The sequence below is a fragment of the Protopterus annectens genome, chromosome 11.part0 (genome assembly GCF_019279795.1).
Source record: "Protopterus annectens isolate FY-2018-M chromosome 11.part0, PAN1.0, whole genome shotgun sequence".
Taxonomy (NCBI): Eukaryota; Metazoa; Chordata; order Ceratodontiformes; family Protopteridae; genus Protopterus; species Protopterus annectens.
Window position 1 is genome coordinate 705,931,462 of NC_056745.1, and position 26,599 is coordinate 705,958,060.

At 39.2% G+C, this 26,599-nt stretch overlaps 1 protein-coding gene across 1 annotated transcript in view; it reads left to right on the forward strand.

Moving 5' to 3' along the window:
* The window catches only part of LOC122815567 (protein mono-ADP-ribosyltransferase PARP12-like), a 991,743-nt gene that overhangs the window by 716,282 nt on the left and 248,862 nt on the right, over positions 1 to 26,599 (forward strand). The window contains exon 12 of the mRNA XM_044088173.1: positions 20,630 to 20,760. Coding sequence (XP_043944108.1) covers positions 20,630 to 20,760 — 131 coding nt within the window. The remainder of the gene's footprint in view (positions 1 to 20,629; positions 20,761 to 26,599) is intronic.

Here is a 26,599-nt window from a genome sequence, read left to right on the forward strand (position 1 = left end):
CACTTAGTGTAAGAAGAAGTATAAGCTGTACCATGCATTATAGCATAGATAACCTTCATTATAGGTTAATTCAAGCCTGTGAGTGTGGCTGTCAGTCTGTGACAATTGTTTCTGTTAGGAAGGTTAAACTTCATTACTTGAAGATACATGTATTTTGTGTGTTTGTATTAAGTTAATAGGTTCTGATGGTGTTCTGTGGGAGTTTTTTTGATCGTTTTCATTAAACCAAAACGTCTTATAAGATGTGACATAGGTTCAAATGGATATGAAAAGAAACAACTGTATAAATGATTAGCTTCACAAACGTTAGTGTATGTCTGTAACACAAATGCTGAAACTAGACATTTTGAAAAAAGTTGTTATACATAACAGGTGGGAATAATAGCTTTTTGTCATAATGGCAACACTTTCCATATTATATTTTAATGCAAATGGTCTCACTGGTTTACACAAAAGAGGAGGAGTAGTGAAGCATATTAAAAATGTAGAGTGCAATTAGCTATCCTAGAGGAGACAAATCTGGGAGGAACTGACCATGTGAAGTTGATAAAGACAGGCTTTCAGGATGGTTATTCAGTGGAATATCTGGGACAAAGGCAAAGAGGAGTATTTATACTAATTGGCAGAGAAGCTCCAATTTTGATAGAAGAGGAAAAACTAGAATGATAATGGCAGATTTGTAGTATTAAGGGGCTACAAGCAAGGCAGAATAATTATGTAGGCATGTATTTATTTTGCACTTTAAACTGCTTTAATGAAGCTTAAGAAAATTCTGGGAGAAATAATAAGCTTTCAACAAGGAATATTGCTTGTAGGTGGGCACTGGAATTTGATTTGCAACACTGAGGATATATCTGAGGGGACAAGAAGGGAAAATATAACAAACGAGAGTAGATCTTTGAAGACATTTATGAAAATATTTGGTATGGAAGATATGAATTCATCAGTAGGAACTCTGGGAGAATTTACATATTATTTCCCAAGGTACAAAAACTGGGCTAGCCTAGGCAGAAATTATATTTTACAGGAACATGTCCATTTAATTGAAAGTTTTGATGTGCATCCAATAGCTGCTTTAGACCACTTGCCAATAGTAACTTAAATAAAAATGAAGAGTAGTAAAATAAAAATGAGACACTGGCACATCTCCACCTATTTGTTAAATAGAAATGAATTTAAGGAATGGATAGTGGAAGATATTCAGTAGTTATTTGGGAAACTGGAAATGTCTTCAAAAATATAGTTAGGGAGTGGGATGAAATGAAATGGAGTTTTAAAAATAGGGAAAAGAAAAATAGATATGGTTAAGAAGTAACAAGCATTATTTTGAGGGACTGGCAAAGAAGTATTGCAGAATGGGGGAATCTCACAGAATAAGAGGAGGCACCTGCAGAGTGCTAATGAAAAAGTAAGGGGCTACCTCAATAATATGCATGAGTTTAGAAAGATTGCTGCTGAACAACTGTTTTTTGATAGTAACTTCAGAGCACAAAAACTCTTAGCACAAAAGCTCAGGCAACGGAAAGTAGAGGGGGTGTTGCCAAGCTTAGGGAGTCTATAACAAGGAAAATAACCAGAGAACCTGTAGAGGTTCTGGAAATATTTCAAAAATGTTGTGAAAATCTGTATAAAGCAGAGAAATGTGGAAATCAAGAAAAAGTACAAATGGAAATATTTATTGAAGAATTAAATATGCCAAGGTTAGAGGTAGATAAGCCTCATTTACTAACAGGATAGGATAATATGATATAAAATGGTGATGTATAAGCAATCTGAAGGAAATTCTTCATGAATAGATGTTATTCCTGTGGAAGTTTGCTAGCTAGGAGAGAAGAAAGTGATAAAGGTCTGGAAGGTTTTGCTTAACAGTATTCTAAAAGGAAGAAAAGCATCAACAACCTGGAAGAAAGCTGTGGTGGCTGTAATACCTAAAGATGGTAAAGACTTGCCAGATCCAGCATCATATAGGCCCATTTGAATTCTAAACCATGATTGAGACCACTCATCTTTTACCATGGATCCCTCTGGTGCAGCACCATGGGCTCACATGTAAGGTCTAACTTCACCAGCAGAGGTCGTGCATCTACGCTGGAAAAGAACACAGCATCATTAGACACGCTAGATGACTTCCCTGCTTTGAGTGCTGGAATTTCAAAATTGGCGCCAAGTGAAGAGCTAACGTCGTCGTCATCATTGAGCTGCAGCGTAACTTGTGTTAAGCCTGCAGAAACGGATACCACGCCTCGTCCTGTCGATATGGGTGCTACTGGAAATAAAATAATGGAGATTTGTGCTGTTGCAGCTCCTTTGGGTAATAAAAATACTACGCAAGCGTTACAACAAAAAGGTTTGTCTACTTTTTTTAGCAAACCCTTTCAGTTACAGCAAGCTGAGCGGGTGCAGGAGCGGATGGCTACGTCTAGGTCCAGATCCAGAGGCAGAGCTAAACAGAGGGACTCCACCACTCCGTTGGATGGCAAACGGAAAAATGAAAGTCCTTTAAAACAATTGAAGATAGCTCGAAGGTGATGGCAGGTACTATGAATCTTTCTGATTTCTCTTTGAGAAAAGAGCATTATATGCTTCTGGCAAAAGGACTAGGATATATTCCAACCTCTACAGAGGACATTGTGAGAGTGTTGACTGATTCAAAGTTGTTTGTAAGGTCCATAGCACTGAAGTTGATTTTTAAATTTTATTTCCAACGATGTAAGCAGCACTTCAATAGAGGAAGATTTGAACTGTGGAAATAGCTTAGACGGTTTTCCGCACATTACAGTGGATTTTACCAACGCTAATAGCAATGGAGCTGAAGCGGCTTCTGTTAGACCGAAAAGTCAGCGTATACGGCAACAAACCCGTATGGACAAATCTAATCCTATTACAGGTACACAAAAACTGTTTTCTGACTGCTTCAAAGCGAAGTATAGCTTTGAAACTCAAAGCAGTCCAACTAAATACAGTAATACAAGTTTCAGTACGCTTTTAAATGATTTGGAATTTTATTTAATAAAATTCAAAACGCTTGAAATAGACAACGATTATCTCAAGCATTGTATTACTTTAAATATTGTCCCTAAGGGCCTTAGGGTTTGCAAATACCCTAATAATGTTACTGAAGGCTCTGATTTTCATGATGAGCTTATTTCAATTTTTGATAATTGCGGTTTAAACATTATGAGAGCCATTATCAATAATAATGAAAGGTTAATGCAAAAGCTGCAAGGTGATATAGAGAACATTAATAAAGCCATTACAAATTACTTGTTATACACAGTTGATGTCAATAAGAAAAAATATGAGAATGTTTTTGACAAAGTTGACACTAAATGTAAGGAGGTTCAGAACAGGAAGATAGGGAAAATTAAAAGGGACCAAGGGGAATACAAAAACAAAACTCACTATCCCAGACCTAGAACCATCCACAGGAATGAGTATGGGAAATGGAGGAATGAAGACAATTTTGACAGAGAATGGGGGGAAACTGTTATGGAAGAACAACATGAAGAAATACTAGATACAGACGAGTATCCCCCCCTAAGGAGATCAGAGAGGCTCATGCAGCAGGGTAGGGTCTACTACAATTCAAAAAACTACAGGGGGGGGGGGGAGATTTTATTAGATGACACGAGAAGGATTGAACAGGAAGTTGATATTACTAACAATTTGAATACCTGGAGTTTCAACGGGTTCAATATATACAACTATTCTAGTGTCAGCATTGACAAGAGTTGGTTTGACCTTTTTTCCAAAGGCTTCACTTTTGTTCCTACAAAAAAAACTGATATTTTCAAACTACTGGTAGACATTAAATTGTTTATTCGGAAAAAGAACTTGGAACTCTTTTTTAAGGACAAAAAGTTAGATTATCAGGGACAAAGTTTGAAGCGGAAAAGTACATTCAACCCCCCGACTCACCCCCAACTCAGGAATTTTGAATTGAAAGTTGAGCATGAGATAAGGAACCACTTGACAACAAGAACTTTTCACTCGAACTTAACCCAGGAAGAGAAAAACACTTTGAGAGCTATTAGTGAAAATCACAACCTGAGAGTAATGAAACCTGACAAGGGGGGAGGGGTCGTGGTCATGGACACAATACAGTATGAAGGGAAAATGTTGGACTTACTTAATGATTCAGAAAAATACACCAGGGTATCCATTAACGAAGTGAACATGGCTTATAGAAAGATTCATGTTTTACTACATGACATGTTAATGCAGGGTTCAATAGACCAAGATACTTACAAATTTTTGTTTGTAGACAAACCAAAAATTCCCTGCATCTTCGGGATTCCCAAAGTCCACAAAAATGCCTGTGACCCGCCCCTCAGACCCATTGTGTCGGCTGAAGGATCAATAACAGCCCCTTTAGCAAAATTTGTTGATTACAAAATTAAACAAGTACTCGAGGGAAGTGAAAATGTTTTAAAAGACTCCTGGGACTTGTTGAGAAGGATTAAACCTTCATTATATAGTGAACGTCTTAGTTTTGGAACTATGGACGTGATTGATTTGTTTGGTTGCATCCCACATGAATTGGGGCTTTCTTGGTTCGAAGAGAAATTAATTCAAAGTAAAAAATTAACACTCATTGATTTTGTCAATACTTTAACGTTCATGGAAATTGTGCTAAAAAATAATTTCATCTACTTTCAAGGGGAGTACTTCAAACAAGAAAGGGGTGTTGCAATGGGGGCACATTGTGCACCCACATATGCCAATATTATCATGGCTTATTGGGAAGAAACTTTTCTTCTCAATTCTCCTTTGATGAAGGAATGCTCCCTATACACTAGGTACCTAGATGATTTATGTTTTTTCTGGATGGGTAGTGAGGAAAACTTCAACAACCTTTTGGCCTTTGTTAATAACACCTCTACATTTCTGAAATTTACCAGCAATTTTGATGGACAGAAATTAAAATACCTCGATGTTTACACTGAGAAACAAGAAGGGAAACTGTCATCAAGAATTTTCAGGAAAGAAACCTTTTCTAATTCTTATCTGCACTTTACCAGTTGCCATCCCCCACACCAGAAGAAGGGTGTGGTGAAAGGGCAACTGGTTAGGTGCAGTAGAATGACTTCGGACAACAAAGCTTTCCTGGAGGAAACAGAATTTTTAAAGAATCTCTTTATTCAGAGAGGATATCCTCTAGAGATGTTTAACAAGGTGTTGGAGGAGGTTAGTATAAAAAGATCAGATACCTTTGCCCCAATCTTAGGGATAGAAGAAACTATCACCCACACTTCAGGGTTGGGAGGTCATCTTGCTGAAAAGGGGACAGGGTTAATCACTACCTTCAGTGAACAATCTGCTTTTGTCAGGAACATATTCTCTAGAGAATGGGACAATTTTTCAAAATTTTCAGATCTTGAATGTATTTTTGATAATGAATTAACCCATGTATATCGTAGAGGGAAAACTATCAAGAATTATCTTGAAATAGGGAAGAAAAACAATGGGTGTAATAATTATGACAAATCCAAGAAGGGCTTACAAAAGTGTGGGAAATGTAAATATTGCTCTTACTTGATTTGTGGGGATAGTATGGTATTAGAAGCAAGGAATAAGACCCTCCGTTTAAATACATTCGCTAACTGTGACACTAAAGGCATCATATATTTAGCCGTTTGCGAAAAATGTCCCTCTTTCTATGTTGGAAAGAGTGAAAGAAAGCTCAGACAGAGAATATACGAGCACTTATATGATGTCAGGGTGATGAAAGAAAAAAATGCATTGAGTAAGCATTCAACAAAATGCAATACCACAGGCTACTCATTTTTTGTATTGGAAGTTGTTCCCACCAACCCAAGAGGGGGGATGTGGGAGACACTTATTGACTACAAAGAGTTGTATTGGCAGCTCTTTTTAGATGCGAATCGCAACTTTGGGCTCAATGACATGGTATCATTGGCCCCAGTTTTAAAGATGAGGGCTGCCAAGCTTTAATTTAATGAAGTTCTTCTTTGGTCTATTTTTATGATCTTCACTGTGATGAAATTTCATATACATTCTCAAAAGACAAGTCTTGTATTTTGAGCTTAAAAAAATTTTAGTGTGTGGCTGTAATTAACTTAATGACCACAAGATGGTGTCTTGTTATAACATTAAACCTACAAGTCTGAATGACATCTTAAATAGTAACATTTTCAAAGAGATTCATTTAAAAGTATTAAAAGTGTTTAAAGCATTAGATAACTTACATTAAATATATATTAAATATGCAATAATTTGAGTACAAATGGTTTTAGTGAATTGTATTTATTTTGGCAAGTGTTTTTAACAATGGCTTTCATGAATTAATTATTCAATTAAATGATTTTAATCCATAGTGTTACTTGATTGGACAAGAGATCTGTGATTAAATTCAAACAGTACATAAAACCACCTCATTTTAAAATTGATGTATAACTGATGAAGTTGTTGACGAAAACGTCTGTGTGGATACGTTATTGTTTTTTTCACTGATTCAGTTTCTATTGTGGAGTGTTTTAAAGTGCTTATTAAAGCAATTTTTTTCTTTGGAGCTTCGATTCATTTGTGCCTGGTGGAGTATTCTTGGTACACTTTCTTGGTTACACTGTTCTTGGCTCATTTACTTTTTATGATTTTTAAAAATGACAAATATGATGCTAGTGTTTGTAAACGACGCAGTGTTTTTGTACCTAATTATGCCCCAGTACTTATAGCTTTTAATGATCTCTGTGAGGATGCAATCAGGAAGGCTTATGCAACTAATAATTATAAGAGAAATTATAATTTAACTTATGCAGAATATATTGCTTTGAATGAATTAAAGGAAAACTCACATATTATGATAAAACAAGCTGACAAGGGGGGATCAACTGTTATTATGAATAGAGAACATTATATAGGTTCAGTGCTTTTATTGTTGGATGATGATACAGCGTTTAAGCGTGTTACACTTTTACAAGTAAAAAAAATGCATTAGTTACGTTAATATGTGTGTGTATGACCTACAGTTAACAGGAGATATTTCGTTGGATTTATTTCACTTCTTTACAGTACCGTGCCCTGTAGTGCCGCAGTTATATGGCATACCAAAACTGCACAAGTCACAGGTTAATCCCCCAATGAGACCTATTGTCTCTGGAAATGGGTGGATTACTGAACCCATATCACTCTATCTGCAAAGGCAACTACAACCATTACTAAAGTTTTGTCACACAGTGCTTAAAGATTCTAGTGATTTTTTAGTTAAGCTCAAGAATTGGCATATGAATATGAGTCTAGCTACAGACACCTGTGAACATATATATATGGTGGTAATGGACATTACATCGTTATTTACAGTAATCCCCAATGATTATGGGCTGGATGCCATTAGAGAATATTTGCATGTTGTTAGACCTGGTTCTAAAAAACAATATATTCTTGTTTGATAACGAATTTTATTTACAGCAAACTGGTGTGGCAATGGGCACACCGGTAGCAAATACTTATGCCAATCTGGTTCTTTCCCAATGGGAGAGAATGTATATAAATGATGGTGAGAGGTTTTTGAATGAAAATTTGTTATTTTATCAAAGATTTGTGGATGATTGTTTCTTTCTTTGGAAAGGCACCCATAGTGAATTAGAGGATTATATTCTTTCTCTGAATAATTCAACTAGTTTTTTAAAGTTTAAGTATGAATGTTCGGTTAGCACCATTAATTTTCTAGATATTACATTAATTAAGAGGGAAGGTGTTATCAACACCACAGTATTTAAGAAAGAAGTATCGTCTGGAAGGTACCTATATGCATCAAGTATGCATGCTCCACATGTGTTTAAGGGCATTGTTAAGGGCAATTGGCTCGCATCAGTAGACTCAATACTGATGATGATGCTTTTAAGAAGCAACTTAATGAAGCGTGTGTGGAATTTAAGAATAGTGGGTATTCATCGCATATGATACAAGAGATTAGTGAATATATTATATCTAATAGACATACCCTTTTCAAACCTACATTTCTACAGATATCTAATACACTGTGTGAAAGATTGAGTGAGCCGGTGGACAGGGTTTGTCTAAGATATATAACTTCTTACAGCACTATGACTGCCACGGTGAGAGATATAGTTAGAAAATACTGGAAGGTCCTTCTTACACAGGATGATATCAGGATGGTTGTGGAGGATAGAGCGTGTTTTTCTTATAGAAACATGAAGACAATAAAAAGTATGTTAGCGTATAAGGACTTTGGTAGTGTAAATTCTACATCTATTGGTGTATCAAGGAAGGGTACTTTCTCCTGTTATAATTGTAGTTGCTGTGTAGACATTTTACAACAGTGTGATCCATTAAGTCCTGTAAATACATTTGTTCACCCTGTTTCAAAAAGAGTGTATACCTTTAACTGTTTTGCCACTTGTGTAACAAGTAATATTGTTTATTTGGCAACATGTGACACCTGTCCCTCCTTTTATGTTGGAAAAACTACTAGAAAACTTAAAGACAGGATTATAGAACATAAATCCAACATAAGGAATGGGAGTGACACGAATGCTTTATCTAAGCATGTAAAAAGTTATGGTATATCTCACACTTTTAAGTTTAGGGTTATAGACACTGTTAGTGTGTCAAAAAGGGGGGGGGGACTTATGTAATTTGTTAGACAATAGAGAATATGATTGGATTGTAGACTAGCAGCAGATGTGGCACCAGGATTGAATGCAAGTGTTTCATTAAAGCCTGTCTTGACTAAAATACAGCACACAAGGTTAAAATAATAACATTTATTAGCAAGTATATACTTTGAATATGTTGAATAATATATTTTATTGAGTAAGCACATTTTTATGTAGTTTTATTAACAATATGTCTTTTTTATCTGTTTATTGCAAGTTTGTATTATTTCATGTCATATGACCTTGGCTGCGGGTCATGTGATGTCTTGGGCTTGTATTTAAACATGTGATTTTATTGTACCTTTTGTTAAGCATTGAAAAAGGGTTTTGGCCTGAAAGCTTTGTTTTTGATAAAGGTTTTTGCTCTCAACGTTTGGTTTTTTGGTCATAAACCAGGGTTTAGCCATGTCTTCTGTGGATGTTGAGGTCCCCTTAGTGGGCATGGGAGAACTACTCTTGTTTGTCATGGGAGATAAAACCAGGAAGGCTTCTCTGTTTATTTAGAATGTTGTGTCTATCCCTGGGGAAGCTGATGCTGCCATTAACAACTCTGTTGGCCCCATTTTTCCTGTGAAAAATAAACAGAAAAGTAAACACCTATCTGCTCTTGCTCAAATTTCTTTGGACAGGTGTAGTTTACTTGATGTGACTCAGGGTTTGTCAGACTATTGATCCTTTTTATAAGGTAGTTTCTGGTAAAATTAAAATTAATATCTCTTTTCTTGAAGAGATTAAAGATTCTGAAGCTGGACAGGAAATGAAGGGGCAGATGCAGGGTTTTCTCCTCACATTTCTAATTCAGATTCTGAGGAGAGCATGGTATCTCATTCTCCTTATGGAGGGGGGATTCTCTTTCTTGTTTTCTTTCCTTGAGACTGTTTCCAGAATGTGCCATTGTTTTCAGTGGGATAATACTATGGTTTCTCCATTCTCAGAAAATACTACAAGCTGTTACAGAAGGAATTTCCCAGGACTTTCTCCCATTCCTCCAATGCTGTCAGCCCCAGAGGAGGTATGTGCAATTACTTGCAATGTTGCTGATATTCAGCCTGCTTCCCCTAAAAAGGCAGATATATTGTACAAATTTCATCAGTCCTTTAAGTTTTTATGCACTCATCGCAAACCTGACCCATCAGCTATAGCTTTAATTAATCATAGAGCCAGTTCCTCCTTCTCAATTTGGGAAAGGTTTTTATTCAAAGATATTTTTGGTGCCAATAAAAGATCAGTTCTGGATTTTTCTTTTCTAAACAAATTTGTGGTAGTGTCCAATTTCAAACCTTTTATTCTTTTCTTTCTCATTTATAACACTATATTTAAAAGGTGCTTATCATCATATTCCTATTCATCCTGATTTCAGGTGTTCCTGAAGGTTTTCTGTGTGTGGATCACATTATGAATCCAATGCTTTACCATTTGGTCTATCCACTGTACCAAGAGTGTTCACAAAGTGTCTAGTTATAGTTCATTTCAGGCTACATGGTATAGGTTCATAAGTGTGTACTAGGTTAATGGTTCTGGAGCCTTTGCAAGCCTAGCCCATAGGATTACCCTGGCATTGTGCAACCCGACCTTAGTTCCCAGTGCATTTGTTGAGTAAAGCCACTGGAGTAATCCCTGGGGTGAATTTTCTATTTCCCATTCACTCATCAAGATTTCTCTTGAAGAGGGCCAGTGAGGTGCTCTGCTTGACATGTATGGAAAGTCTGTTCCATAGAATGGGCCGTCTCTGGGCTATGAACCTGTCCCTCCAGCATGTTCTGTTGATTGTGGTAATGAGGTTGAAGTCCCTGGAGTGTGTGGTGTGGAGGGATTGGGATTTCTTTAGATGTAGCATTTCTAACAGAGCTGGGTCAGACATGGCTTTGTAAGTCAAGCAGAGATCGCCTCTGAGTATGTGCTATAAGACAGAGAATAGCTGGAGTTTTTGTAGTCTGTCCATATAGGACAAATGTTTAAAGCCTAGGATCCTCTTTGTGAGGTACTTTTGCATCCTCTCTAGTTGTTGCAGGTGTTTAGTGAGGTACATGCCAAATGGGGCATTGTACTCAGTGATTGGCCTACTGAGGGAAGAGTAGAGGGAGACAATGACCCCTTTCTTCCTGGATGCAAAATCCTTAGTAATGAGATGTGCCACATAGAAGGACTTTCTAACCACAGTGGCAATGTGGTGGCCAAAAGAGAGGTTGCTGTCAACCTGTGCTCCCAGATCTCTTATAATGCCTTTTGTGTTCAGTGGACTACCATCGATGTGGTAATTCATGGGAACTGGGTTTTTCCCAAAGGGGATGACGGCACATTTTTTGGCATTGAGCTTAAGGCCATGGTTCTGATACCAGTTGTTGGTCTCAGTGAGGCCTTTCTGTAGGATGTCAACATCACTTGGGGAGTTAATAATAGCTCCCAACTTGCAATTGTCTGCGAACTTTGTGTATCCACACTTTCTCATATTTAGACAACTTGCTTATCTTTACATAGTCTTTTCCAAAGTATTAGGAATCTCTCTCTCTCTCTCCCTCTCTCTCTCCCTCTCTCTCTCCCTATCTCTCACACAAAAGCTGGGATTCCAAGAGAACTTTCAAAAGTCTGTTTTGACTCCATCACACATGATTGTGTTCCTGTGATGTCTGCTAAACACCTAAGTTCAAAGCACTTTTCTAGGATTTTCTACTCAAGACTTCAGTCTCTGCAAGAGAACAACTCAGGATTTGAGTCTCATGACATATGTGATTTTCATGGTACCCTTGGCAAGACTCCATATGAGGAAGATACAATGGTATCTGAAGTTTCTTTGGTCCCAGCACCAACATCCATTATCTTTTCAATTCCCAGTTCTGGGGTTTGCCAAAACAGAAATCATTTGGTGGAGACAGCAGATATCCCTAAATTCAGCCCTCTCCTTCTCCCTTGCTGTTCCAAAGCAGTCAGTCTCCACAGACTCCTCTGGCTTTGCTTGGAGAGCAGTTTCAAGAGGCATAAAAGTGCAAGATGTTTGACACCAAGAACAGATGCAAGCACATAAATATAACAGAGATACTTGCTCTAATCAAGTCTCTCAGTTGTCTGAATCATCTTTGGTTCCCCAGGCCTCTTCAAGTTGTTGCAGACAATAACACAGTCATGTGGTGCATCTACAAGTAGGGGGGATCCAGGTCTTATTCCCTTTGCAGACTAGACATCTTATCTTGGGATATAGCTTCACATTACAGTTTCTCTACAGGTATTCTACATCTCGTCAGAGCAAAATTGTTTAGCAAACTAGTTGAACAGGACAAAGGCAGACCCTCACAAATGGACCCTAGATCAGAGGGATCTTTCAACATTTGATCCATCTGTGGGGAGTTCATCAAGTAGACCTATTTGCCTCCTTTCTGAACAGCAAGCTGGCAAAATTCTGTTCCAGAGCTCCATGCAAAAAGGCATGTAGTGGTCTGGAGATAAGTAGAAGACAGAATAACAAAGAGTTTTAGGTGACTAATAAATGATATTATGCATTCGAAAAGAATCCCTAGGAGTTTGATAGAAGGTTAATAGCTACTATGCATGTGGAGGGAAGAGACCCACAGCTTGCAAGTTTATATCACCCAATTACAGTACTAAATCACGATAACAAGGTATTTATAGCTTTTATTGGTTAGACTTTCAAGTGAACAGATACCCCAATTAATACATCTAGATCAATGTGGATTTATTAAAGGTTGCCAAACATTTGATAATTTAATCTGGACCCCTATGATAATCCAGGAGGTACAACAGAAGAAAACCCCAACAATGGTAATAAGTGGATGTCGAGAAAGCATTTGACTGAGTTGAGTAGTCATTTTTATTTCTAGTATTAATAAAAGTGGAGATATCAGAAACTTAGATTTCACTACTGAAAGCAATTTATGGGGAGTTTACAGTAATGGTCAAGACTATGGCTATAACGTTAGAGCCATTTACAGTAACTAAAGGGACAAGGTGGGAATGCCCACTCTCCCCTTTGTTGTTTGTGATTTATTTAGAGCCCTTAATGCAATATAGCAGACTCCAAAATACAGGAGTTTAAATGGAGAAACTTAAACTTAGACCTCACCTGATAAGCTAATGATAAACACCTGATAAGCTCATTCTAACTTTAAACCTAAAATAAGTGTCCCCATGTTACTAGCAACACTTTACCATTTTAGCAAATTCTATGGTTATAAAATCAGTATTGAAAAACAAAGACAATTTGCAATTAGTTTATTGGATACCCCTAAAATACAAAATAAATCCCCACAAACTAAGACCTTAGACAAGATAAAATAATTGTGTATCTGGTTAAGAAGTAATTGCAATGATTCTTTAGTTGAAACATACAAGAAATTTTACATTTCAGTTGAGGCAAAACTGCAACAATAGAATAATCTGAATATTTGGATCACAGAATAGAAGCTTTAACATGGCAAATACTTCCCCATATATTATACCTGGGTTAGGCCCCTTGGTCAACCCCACAAGCTAAGGATTTAACTAAGCTCCATAACTGGATGAGAGATTTATTATGCCATGGAAAATATCTAAGGGTAGCTTGACCGAAAATGACTTTATCAAAAGATAAAGGTGGGTTAGCAGTTATAGACATAGGCATTTATATTACCACCCTAAGACTACAGGTATATTCCATATGTCAGTCCTCAAGCTTCAAGAGTAAATGGAAAGAGATGTTATTAGCTAAATTTCCCTGGGTAACAAAAACAGATCTACTAGAAGCCTGTTCGGATAATAATTTAGAGAAAGGATTACTAGATGTTCTTATGGACCTAAAGGATCATATTAAGAAATTATTCAAAAAGAAAGAATTAAAGAAATAGAGGTTAGGCATATTGTCAATAGGAAGCAACATAAGGGATAAACAGGGAAGAGCAAACACAAGTAAATGGAAAAAATGGAGAACAAAGCTGAAATATTAGGGAAAAATGATGAGCAGTGAGGGAATTAGGAGGACGTATGATATACGGACAGGATAATAGACTAGGACTTGGGAGAGAAAGTTTCTTTTTAGGATATTAGACAGAAGCACACACATGCATACATTTATTTATTTATTTATTGTTTTAGTTAGTGGGCATTTTTTTACCGGGAAAGTTTGAATGGGTCATGAGATACCTATTTTCAGTGGTGGCCCAGGGAGAAAAGTTCCAGAATCCTGTGGCTTGAGGAAATTATTCTCAGTAATAACCCTAGCAGAAAAGAAGGTGATTACAAAACAATGCAAGCAACCCTGGGGAGCTGATAAGAAGGACCTGATAAGATTGACAGACAGAATAGAAGAAGATGAAGAGCAATTCATATTGGGGAAGAAACAAAACATTTTAGGTAGGTGGTTGCCCTGGTTAACACTTTTTAGAGAAGAGCAATGCTGGTTTATGAATGGAATTCACAATAACTGGCCCAGTATGTGGTTGATTAATAACCCAACTAAATGTCGATAAACCCAATATATAGTTTACTGACATTTTTACTGTTTTATTTCTTATATCTTATTTACTTGTTTGTATAATTATATTTTAAGGTTTGCTTAGTTAATAGGTGGTTCAGAGTTAATCATTGCTTTGTTTAATGAATGTTATGTTAGCTGATTTATGAGACCTAAGAAAAGTGGTATTATTTCAAGCATGCATAATGCCAAGAAAGTGGAGGATCTGTCATAATCTGGATATAAGTAGTCTTAAATCTGTGGAAGTTAAAGTTAGAATTTTGAATACCAGTACTGGACTGTTGCCGTTTTTCAAATGCAGTAAGATGGGATATGAACAATAAGGGGAAATGCATAGACATATAGGGCATATAAGATAATGTGCACCATGCTTGGAGATTAAACTGCTTGTAAACATTTTATCAAGAGTAAAATAAGCAATGGTTAAAAAACTATCACTGTGGGTAAAGTATGACATGTCCATTGTAATGTATTACTCCTGCTTGTGTGTCCAAGGTACCTAGGTTTATCCTGTGTATATGTACTCTGTACAGCATGCATCTAGAACTTTCAGTACTTGCTAGGATCAGTTTTTGTGTACATGCTTATATGGTGTAAGTGTGATGTGCCTTGTGGATATGCCATGTGTTTTTAAAGATGATGGATGAATGTTGCCACTGGGAAGCTGTCACACATAGATATACATGTCCTCTGATGATATGGTCAGTTTTACCTTCCGTGATGGTCATTATTTCTTGGTCTGTGTACCAGCGTACTAAGTTTATTTTGTCATCCTTGTAGCCTCTTTTATGAAAAGTATGTTTTAACTCTAGTGACTTCTGTTTAAAACACATTTTGTTTGTGCATAGCCTAGATGTTCTGTAAAACTGTCCCTTAGTTATAGTATCAAACACATGCCTAGGATGCATGCTATCATAGGGTAGAAGCATATTGCACCAACAGTCCTTCCTATATATCATGGTGTCAATACATCATGATCATTTCTAGTTAAATGAACATCTAGAAAATCTATACTACTGTCAGAATAGGTCACCTTAAATCTTAAACAAATCTGTTATTGTCTCCAAGTAGACTAAAAAGCCATATAACTCATCACCAGTACCTTCCCATAATAAAAACACGTCATCAGCAAAACGTGTATAGTACTTCAGTTGTTGCTGCCATCTAAACATATTGTTGTCAAATATAACCTGATTCTCCCTTAGCTTACCAGGAATATACTAACAAAAGATGAACTAAGGCTAAACCTTGATTTTCTGGTGATAAAACTGATTACCAGAGTAACACAGGGAGTCTGAAGCAACCTTTAAGAGGAACTTTGAAGTATAGTAACAACACAGGAGGTATTTGTGATATCATTAGGAAAAACTGGGGTATATTACACACAGATGATAGATTAAAAGAAATTATAACTCACAAACCACTGTTCTGTTTCAAACGAAATAAAAACTTAAAAGATCTTCTATGTAATGAGAGAAATAGGAGATGTACCAGTAATATCACACATCAGGGAACTTTTCCATGTCAATATAGTGATATCTGCATTGCTTACTGTACTTACTTCCTTGTTTCACTTGAAAGAAAGTTACTGTTTGTTGTTTTTGCATTTAAGTTACCTGTAACACATTGCATTTAAGTTACCTGGCACTTGCTCACTAAAGCAATTATATAAGTCAGCACTAAAAAATTAAAAGCACTACACCCTCACAAACTCCCCTTGAGTACCTTGTTCCCCATTGGCCCTTTTTTTCAATTATAAAGGAATTCCCAATACTATTCTAGCATGTCCAAAGGTCAGTTGTCAATCTCCTCTCCAGTCCAGCTGGTGAATCTGGGAATCTTGAGGCAATGTTACAACTGCCTCATGTACACAGTCAACCCTCTCCTCCTCCCAACAAATTCCAACATATGTGAGAGATGCAACCATATAGCCAAACTGAAGGCTAAGCTCTCTCAACTCGGTACTGGCGTAACCAGTCAGGAGGAGAAGGAAACCACAGTCACTACAATTCCAGTCTCACGTAGACCTACCACGACAGCAAACCAAACACATAAACACACAAAAACATACTCGGAGGCTCTAAATAAAAATATGCCTAAGCAGCAGAGACCTCCAAAGCAGACACCCAAGCAACCGCTACCCCAAAACAAAACACGTGCAACACATAGCTCACAAAGCCAGTGTGCCGAACAGTCACAGCCCTTAAGGCTAAACAACACACCTGATACACTTGTAATAGGTGACTCTATCGTCAGGCACACTGACATCCCGCTCACCAGGCTGAACAAGGAGAAGGTCACGGTGAGCTGCCTGTCAGGCGCTAGGATCCGCCACATAACACAAGCACTCAGGTCACTCCAAGGCAAGTACAAATATGACTCGGTCATTGTCCATGCTGGTGTGAATGACCTGAGATGTACCTCCCTGGACTACATGAAAAGTGACATAGAGGAGCTCTCTGAGCATGTAGCCCAGGCCGGTATGACCCTGACCTTGAGTAGCATCTTACCCTCACCAAGAATGATGCCACAATATGAAGACAAGATGATCAATTTCAACAATTGGCTTAAGTATTGGTGTCATTCAAAGGGGCTCCAATGCCTGTCAGCCTGGGATGACATGCTCGACAAGCCACGATGCTTCGCTAGGGACGGCTTGCACCTGTCACCCCTGGGCTTTTGGATATTGGCAAAGGCTCTTGCTTCCCCCATAGTGCCTTTTTTAGGCAAGGCTCCAAAGACAAACCCACCTCCATAGGTATCACAAGGGATAAGAAACTAAGAGTAATGCTACTCAACGCCAGAAGTCTAAACCTCAAGATGCATGCACTCGAAACTCTCCTTAACATGGAGAACATCGATATCTGTGCAGTAACAGAAACCTGGTTCAAGGCTCCCGAGAGCACCCCAGCACCACCAGGTTATACCTCATACCATGCTTTTCGGCCCCAAAACTTGGACCGAACCACAAAAGGTGGGGGGTGTATCAATATTCATCAAAGATATCCACACATCCAGGTTGGTGGCACAGCACGAAGCATCAGAGACTATCCATGTGCAACTAACAGTGGGTAAAACTGCCTTCCAGTTTATAGCCTGCTACAGACCACCCTTTCAAACCCAGGAACCCCACTCAGCCTTCCTGAGAACACTGGAAAATATGAAGGTCTCTCCAAACAGCATTATATTGGGCTACTTCAACTACCCAAACATAGACTGGGAGCATTACTCTAGCTCCAACACCCTAGCCCAAAGGTTCCTAGAATTTATAAACTCAAATGCTATGGAACAACTTGTTACCACTCCCACAAGAGGGGAAAACATACTGGACCTGATCATCACCAACATGGGGACTCTATGCTCCAGACCAGAAGTGTATCCCCTCACTGGTAAGATCAGACCATAAACTAATCTCACTGGATATTCACATCCCAACCCCACCCCCTGCCCAGAAAACCACAGTTGAAAACTTCTCTAAAGCAAATTTCACACTCCTCAAAACCGAGGTGGAATCCTTCAAAGCCCCCGAGCCTGTGGAAAATACGGCCCAGACCGCAGAATCCTTTATAAATGCATTCTATGAACACCTTCAGGAATGCATGGATCATGCAATCCCAAATAAAACCAAGACCCAATCCTCCAAAGGCAGACGTCCTGTCTGGTGGACCCCAGCCATAAACAAACTATACAATAGAAGGAGGAAGCTACTACATGATAGAGCAAAATCCCAAAAAGGAAAGGCATCTTTGATCAGTATTAGCAAAAAACTATGGGCACTCATAAAATTGTCTAAGGCCAGCTTCGAGAGAAAAATTGCACAGGACACTAAGGATAATCACAAGGCTCTCTTTAATTATGTTAGGAACCTGGGTGGGAATTCCCAGATATGCTCAGAATTAGTCCAAAATGACAAAAAATACATTCTAACCCACAGACATTGCCAGCATCCTAGCTGACAGGTTCAGCACAAACTTCTCCCCCCCTCCCCACCAAAAGGGCAAATATCTATCCCAGCAGAGTGCTGCCCCCCTGACATCTCAGATGCTCAGGTAAGAGCCGCCCTCTCCAAAGCAAAAAACACAGCATCAATGGGACCAGATGGTGTCCCGGGCTGCGTCCCACATGAACTCCAAGAAGAGCTAAACCCAAACATAAAACTACTGTTCAATCTCAGCCTTACTACAGGATATGTACCCAAAGAGTGGCGTACAGCAACAGTGGTCCCTCTCCAAAAAGGTGGTGCCTCAACGGATCCTGGAAACTATCGCCCCATAAGCCTGACTAGCTTGGTCTGCAAAGCTATGGAAAGGATCATCATGGACCTCATAAATAAAGATATTGGGGACCTACAGACACTGGATCCTACCCAGTTCAGCTTTGTTAAGGGCAGATCTTGCCTCTTAAACCTGGTTGATTTCTTTGAAACAGTCACCAAGGCCATTGATGAGGGGAAGGTGGTCCGCACAGCCTACCTGGACCTCGCAAAAGCCTTCGATACAATACCCCACTCGGGCATTATAGATAAGCTCACCAGCTTAAATATAAACCCCTATGTCAGTAGATGGGTTGCAAACTGGCTCAAGAACAGAACCCACATGGTTAGAATTGCTGGAGCCATGTCAGACTCCAAACCAGTTACAAGTGGCATCTCACAAGGCTCAGTCCTGGGACCTCTCTTGTTCGGTATATATTTCTCGGAGGTACAGGCCAACACGGAAGGACTGTGGCTGACCAAGTTCACAGATTACTGCAAACTGGGTGCCATAATCGACTCTCCAGCCGACACAAGCATCCTCCAAAAGGGCCTCATAGAAACAGACAACTGGTGCCAGAGCCATGGCCTCAAGCTAAACACCAAAAAGTGTATAGTCATCCCCTTTGGCAAAAACAAAGTGCCCACAAATTACCACATAGGTGGTAATCCATTAAATACAGAAGAAGTAATTAGGGACCTGGGGACCCAAGTTGATAGCAATCTCTCATTTGACAACCACGTGGCCTAAGTGGTTAGAAAAACATTTTATATAACCCACCTAATCATGAAGGGATTCACATCTAGATCAGGGGAGGTCATCATGCCTCTTTACTCATCCCTCATCAGGCCCATAATTGAGTACAATGCCCCTTTTGGGATGTATCTTACCGGACACCTGCAGCAACTGGAAAGACCCCAAAAGTACCTCACCAAGAGGATCAAAGGGCTCAAACAGATGCCATATGATGCCCGGTTAAAGAAACTCCAGCTCTACTCAGTGGCATACCGCCTGCTCAGAGGCGATCTGTGCCTGATGTATAAAGCCATGTTCAACCCGGAATTAATGGACATGCTGCACCTCAGAAAATCCAAATCCCATCGAGCTACGCGCCTGAGAGACTTGAACCTCAGCACTGAAATAAATAGGACATGCTGGAGGGACATATTCATAACCTAGAGGCTCCCTTCATTATGGAGTAAAATCCCAGTCCAGGTTAGGCAGAGTCCCTCTTTGACTCTCTTCAAGAGGAATCTTGATGAGTGGATGGGAGATTGTAGGTTTACCCCGGGTATCACTTCTGTGTCACTGTTAGACAGAGGCACAGTATACTAACCTCGAAAAAGGGCATAGCAAAATTAATTTAAAATGGGTGGCAAAAGCCAAACACACTCTGGCTAGGCTTATAAATGCCCTAGGGCAGATAGCCTAGTATGAACCTATGAACCTGTGAACATTGCAAAGCCTGTAAATATATTAGGAAGAACAATTTATTTATCCTCCCTGTTACCAGTAAACAATATTCATTGGCAACATATCCAGATTGTCATAAAACAGATGTTGTCTACTTAGCTTAGTGGAAGGACTGCTATTCGTTCTATGTGGGTAAAAGCAACTGTAAATAAAAAAAAAAATAGAATACTGCAGCATTTATCAGCAATACATACAGGTTATAACCACAGTGCTCAATATCAGCATGCAAGTGAACATACTGGGCATACCTTTGATTTTATGGTGTTACAGACTGTTAAGTTATCTAGGAGAGGGGGTGACATAGGCAATTTGACAGAATACTATGAAAGTAAATGGATTATAAAGATGTGTGCACACAGACCACCTGGGATGAATGGAGTTATTCCCATTAAACCCGCCCTCAACAGGAGGAGGGCCCAATATTGACTGTGATTGGCTACTTTGCGTTTTAAATATGATTCAGTTTATTTGTGAATTGTCTGATGAAGGGTACTTCATCCAAAAGTGCTAGCGGTGAATGTCTTAATAAATAACTGATATTTTAAAGCATGGTGGTTCAGATTTTGTTATTACTTTCTTCTTTTTTGGAACTAAGAAAATTTGTGCCAGCAGCTAGACGCACTCTGCAGCAGTCCTACTTGAGAGGATTGCCTCATACATTTATGCATCCATTGATTTACAAAGCACACAGTCATAATGGCACTCACTGTGAGTGTTAGCTTGTAAACACAAATGAACAGATATAGACGTTAGGGTACATTGACGAGAGGCAAGACTGAGAATAATGTAACTTTCTTTTTAAGCTTGTTCCATTGTCTGAGTCATCAGGAGAATATAATGAAATAAAGACATTATTCAAAAAGAGCATGGATTCCAGCACCATCCAGAAGATAGAAAGGATTCAGAATGTGACCCTTTGGGAAGTTTTCCAGTGGTATGTTAACTATCAAATATATGCATAAAGTGTTCATTTTTAGACATCTGTTCTCTAATATTTGTAATTCACTTACTAAATGGAAATTTATTCCATCAGTTTTCTTCGGAAGGCTTGCTTTCTGCGTGTAACACCATAACATTGAGAAATTACTATTCTTATGGACTTAAAATTCAGTTATTGACTTCAGAATTTTTTCACTATACTTCTGTGGAGAGTGTGCTCTGAAGTAGATATACTTGTGTCAGATTCCAAAACAGTTGCAGTGGTGTCATAATGTTTCCTCTAAAATGTTAGCTGACAACAAGGTACATCCTCATGTCTGCAAGCTGATGGAAAGATAACTGTTTCCATAACAGTAACTACCTCACAGCTTAATGGATTTACACTGTGAGAATCTTTTATCATGTGACAACATAAAATTAAGTGTTATTGAACCACATTATGTTTGCAGTATACATTCCAGTTCTTGCTGCCATACGTTCAGCACGAGTCAAAGACTGATGCATCACAACTATGTGTATGGCTTTGTACAGTTTGAGGGGATGTGGTAGTATGGTCTGCCACATCCCAGAAAGACAGACAGCTGTAGGCAAGTACCAGCGTGGATCAGTACACAGTACGGGGGGGGGTCTATCCATGACAACAGAAAACACAACTAACAGCAGCAACATATTTACACAGTTGTTGTTGTTGTTTGTCTTTCGGCTTTTTCCCGGTAAGGGGTCACCACAGCGGAACTCCGGTCCGCTAATGATTGGCAGTAGATTTTTCATGAAACGCCGAGGTGCCAGCTCGATGCCCAACCTTCAACGAAGGCACGCCCTTTTACGCATGCATGTCTTTTGAATACTACCCAGCCGCGGGGAGGACATGCAGACTCCACACAGAAGGCACACCCAAGCCAAACTGAGAATCAAACTGGAGAACCTCTTGCTGTGAGGTAACAACACTACTGCTGTACCACCATGGAATTAGCAACATATTCACACAGTATAAACCAAAATTACAACAATTTTAATTTGCCTTCAGTCAACAATACGTGCACATAGAAACCACTCTGGGCCAATAGCATTGACACGTTTGTGGAACCCCTGCCCATAGTATGGTTTCTACCCAACTACTTTCTAGAATATCGAAATAAATTTTCAGTCTCTGAAGCCTATTTCCAATACAGTTTATAGATGTAAGTGTTTAGTTGCAACAGTGGCATGGTGAGATACCAGATGAATACACCTGCATGCACGTGTGCTCTTCCAAGTGACACACCTGTGTAAAATGCTGCAGTTGTGCTGATTCTTTTAGAATTAGGAGTATGACCTGTACTACCCCAGATATCTTGTCTGCTTCCTCATTTCATGCACTTCTAGACAAAGTGCTTAAGACTTGTTTATATTTGTCTTTGAGTCTTTCAAAAGTTGTTGCAGATTTACTAGCTTTGAATAATGCCATGCTCTGAATGTAAATTGTTTTGTAATCTGTCCCACTGCATGTTAAAGAGTAAGTATGCATTTCAACTTAGCACCTTATCAACAAAAATACCTAGAAGACATAAAAATATGTATATATTTAATTTAGCAGTACTTTGACATAATGCATTTTTGTTTATTCATCTGAAAAATTTCCACAGAGTAAGGAAAGTGGCTTATGAAAAGACCTTGAGATGAAGTAATGTCACCTAATAAAGCAGACTCCAGTATTCTGAAAATATCAGGGTATCATTGTATAGATTCTTTAACGTTCTGCAGTTCTAACCCACTACAATCCCCCCCCCCCCACACTACTGTACTAAGCTGTACTCTACATGATATTGGATACCCACTATACATGGAGTAGGTAATGAGGTTCTGTATCATTGTTTGTGTTTTCACCTTTTCAGATGTCTAAAGTGGGACTAAGAGCATGTGGTCAGTTATATGACATCACACTGGTTATGACTAAGAATGTTCAACAACCACAGTGCCGTGCTGGCATTATGAGTAGTAGTGCCCTGCTACCCTCCCTCTGGCAGGCTGTCAAACATCAGATCTCCTCCTACTTACCATACTTGCCTGTCCTGAGGGTGAAAAATCAATCATCTGTGAGGACCAGGACAGTTTTCTTGTGCCACAGTCTAAGAGAAAGATCTCTTGGAATATTGCTTCCCTCAAAGTTGGTTCAGATAAAAACTCCTTTTGGGTTTTATTTCTTCCCTTCTCAGTTTTTCCCGTCATTGCTTGATATTCTGCTGCTTTGACTGTTTTTATTAGAAAGATTGTACAGACCTGTTGATTAAAAGTTTCATTTGAAAGTATTGACAATAATACTTGCTGCTTTTGCTTTTTTTCTTTGCAGTTATGATTATTTGAGTGACTGAATAGGATTACAGGATTATAAACTTTTTTTCATTTAAACTGCTATTTTGACACCATTTTGTATGCTAAACATTTCTGACAGAATATTTTCATCAATTTATGGTTTAATTCTTGTCTAATACTGTTGTAGGCTGTGTTCATTCATTCTAACTGAAACTAGCCCCCCCCCCCCATTTTTAATAGAAAATCAGAGGACTTTTGTGCGTGGAATGGTGTTACTGAAATGTAATTTTATTCAGTGCAGTCTTTAGAATAATAATCCCTGCAGAAATACACTTCAGTTTGCTTTTGACATCATTTTGTATGTTAAATATTTCTGAAAATAATTTTTCTATAGTTTTATGATTTATTTCTTCTCTAATAATGTTTTAGGTTGTATCTGTTCATTTAGAATAAACTAGCCTTTTTTTTTACATAATCAGGGAACATATGTGGGTATTGCTTGTACATTGAACTGTGTTACTGAAAATGATGTCATTTTCTCAGTGTAGTGGTTTGAATAGTATCCCTATAGAAATAGTTTTTAGATTGCTGTTTAGAGGGAGAGTAGTGGGATTTGTTCATATTCTTAATAGTCTGACTGTGCAGCTAGTGTTTGGTATTGAGATGGCTAGTTTCTTGTCTCCTGACGTTATGGACTCAGAACCCCCCCCCAACCATCTTCCACAGCTGCATTTAAAAACAATAATAAAGTAATAAAAAATATGCTTCAGCCTACATCTTGTGACTCTGCAGTAGCCTTAGCTTCAGGCAGGCTATCAGACTACTTGCTTTCTGCTAGCCCCAGGCCCCCTGGGATGGTCACAGTACCACAGCTGTCCATGACATGAGGGTCAGTCACATCCTCTGGGGCTGTACCATTGCCTGCTGCAGGTGTGGAAGACCCAAATCCTTTATGTGTAGGGGAAGTCAGGGGTGCAGAATCTGTTGCAAGTGTTGATACTTTTAAACCTGAGGATTCCCTTGCTGGTGTAGTATATGCCAGAAAAAGACAGAAGACCCTCCAGAGTTGATAGCTGTGTCTAGATCCATTATTCAGGCAGTTGACTATAGGGTACATACCTGGGTTATGAGTAACATTTGTACTTCCATCACTGATCATTCTGCTAGGGGTCCTCCTTTTGAAGGAGATTCTGTGTCTATGGACTCTGACCTGTCTGAGTCGGATCATTTGGTTGCCTCTGATGACGAACAAATAGAGATACCCTAACAGATAATGTGATGTTGTCAATCTTGCCTTTATTCACATGTGTGGGTCAGATCCGATGTGTCGGATCCATCTTGACCAGTATTCCAGTTTGAGGTCTTCAGCAAAGCTCATGGGCCTCATTCTTTGCCCATAATGCCTTCCCCTAGTTACCTCAGATCTCGTATGCCATGCAGCAAAGAGGTTTAATCAGCTATAGCTCTGGGTTAAGTACAACTTTTCACTTATATATTTTTCTAGCATTGTTTAACTTTCTAGTTTAAATTCTTTAATATATCTTGTCAGCCTAACTTCTTTACCCAGCTTCCCCCCTTTACACATCCGTTTAAGTTAGAGGGCGCTCAGGAATGTCCATTTTAGTTAGAGGACGCTCCTTACCTTCCCTGTTAAATTTCTCTTAATCCTTAATATATATTTAAAATATATAAAAAATAAAATATAGAACTTTTTTCTGGTAGCATATTTCCATCTCTTCTTTGCTGGTAACATTTGTTTCCTCTGTGTGTGTGTGTGGGGGGGGGGGGGGTGCTCAAGTCCATTTAAGTTATAGGACTTACCCTTTCTGAGAGTGTGAATGATTCTGCTACATTTTGACTTTTTTCTTCCCCATTACCATTATGTCTCAAAAACAGGAAAGTAAGCCTTTAGGCTTTAAGAAGTGTGAAAAGTGCAGTAAGAAGATGCTCTTTAGTGATTCACACACTTTGTTTGTGTATTGTTTGGGGCCTCTTCATTTGCAGGAGTCATGTTCCATTTGCCACAACTTTAATCAGTGGGCTTTAATGGAACACAAAAATAAACTGATTTTGAAAGGCCTTTTGAAAACATCTTTCTTTGAGGCTATATCCTGTGATCCTTCTGAAAAGCCAACCAAAAGACCTTTATTGGAGCCAAGATCCTTATCGGAGCTGAAGCAGAAGCCTCCGAAATTGCTGGACCCGAAGGCTCTATTGGAGCAGACATCTCCTCCCAGCTCCAGTGCTCCTTCAGAGTGGGAAACTACATTGGCACCCATGACTTCCACTACTCATGGACACAGGAGCCAATCTCCTTCCATTGAGAAGGTTTCTTACAGGCTCCCTTCTCCACTTTTAGCTACGTCAAGATCACCTACCCTGTCCACTAAGTGTACCAGGAGTTTATCTGATGAAGACTTGGATAGGGTCATAAAGAGACTTTTGAAGACACCTGCTTTAGCCAGACTTCTTGTGGATCTGAGCCCAAAGTAGTCAGAGCAGTTTCAAATGCAGTCTTCTGTGACAGTTCCTCCTCCTATCCATTCTCCTGCTTTGGAACCGGAAGATTCTGATATCCAGGTTGTGTCAGTGTCGGGTCCAGAACCCTTAGTCTCAGCAGTTCCGACATCTGCCACGAGTGTCTCTGTGCCCTCTGAGCAGGAGATCTCTGAGAGACAACACTCCCCTGTTGGGTCTGCAGAGACTTGTCAGATCTCTTTGGATCTGATCATTCCTGTGGAAGCCTTGGCATAGGTGAGTTTGGCTCCTACCGCTGATTTGGAGCTGCTCCCTTCTGCTCTGGAGATTCTTTCAGCTCTGACAACTTGTTTGTCAGATCCAGGGACTTCCTCAGAGCAGGGGGATCTGCTTTTGAAGTAATGAGGAGGGCTTTGACTTCTTCACTGTCTAGAACACACTCTTTTTTGTTTTTTCCTCCCTCTTCAGGTGAGGTGTCCTTGCCTTCTCATGGGCCCTCTCCACAGATTCGCAGAGACGTTAGGCCTCAGGATGTACCTCTGGGTACTTCCCCCTCTTCTGAAACCTCTCCACAGTATCCCACTGAAAAGGTCCCTTGGAAGAGGGACATGCAAGAGGAAGCATCTGGACTCACTGGAAGAGTTTGTCACATCTGACACCGACCTTGATGAAGCAGAAGGGTCCCCACAATCACCTCCTGATGATGTCTTCTTTGGAGACATCCTGGAACTCTTAAAACAGAGTGGTGATTGGCAGTCCTCCACCCCTTTGGCTGAGGAGTCAATCTTCCTGAAGGCCTTTGCTTCTCACCCATCAACTTTCTGGGTGACTCCTCCTTTCGACGAGCTTGTGGAATTAATCTCGCAAAAGGCTTGGGAGATCCCAGAAACCATAGATCCCACTCCTAGGAGGCCAAATGAATACATCACTGCCCCAAAGGAAAAGGGTTTTCTTACAAAAGGTGTAGGCGTTGATGCCATGGTTGCAGTGGTGGCTACTAGAAAGGAACTCTCTGAGATGAGTACCTCTATCCATCCTCCTAATAAGGACTCTAGGACCATAGA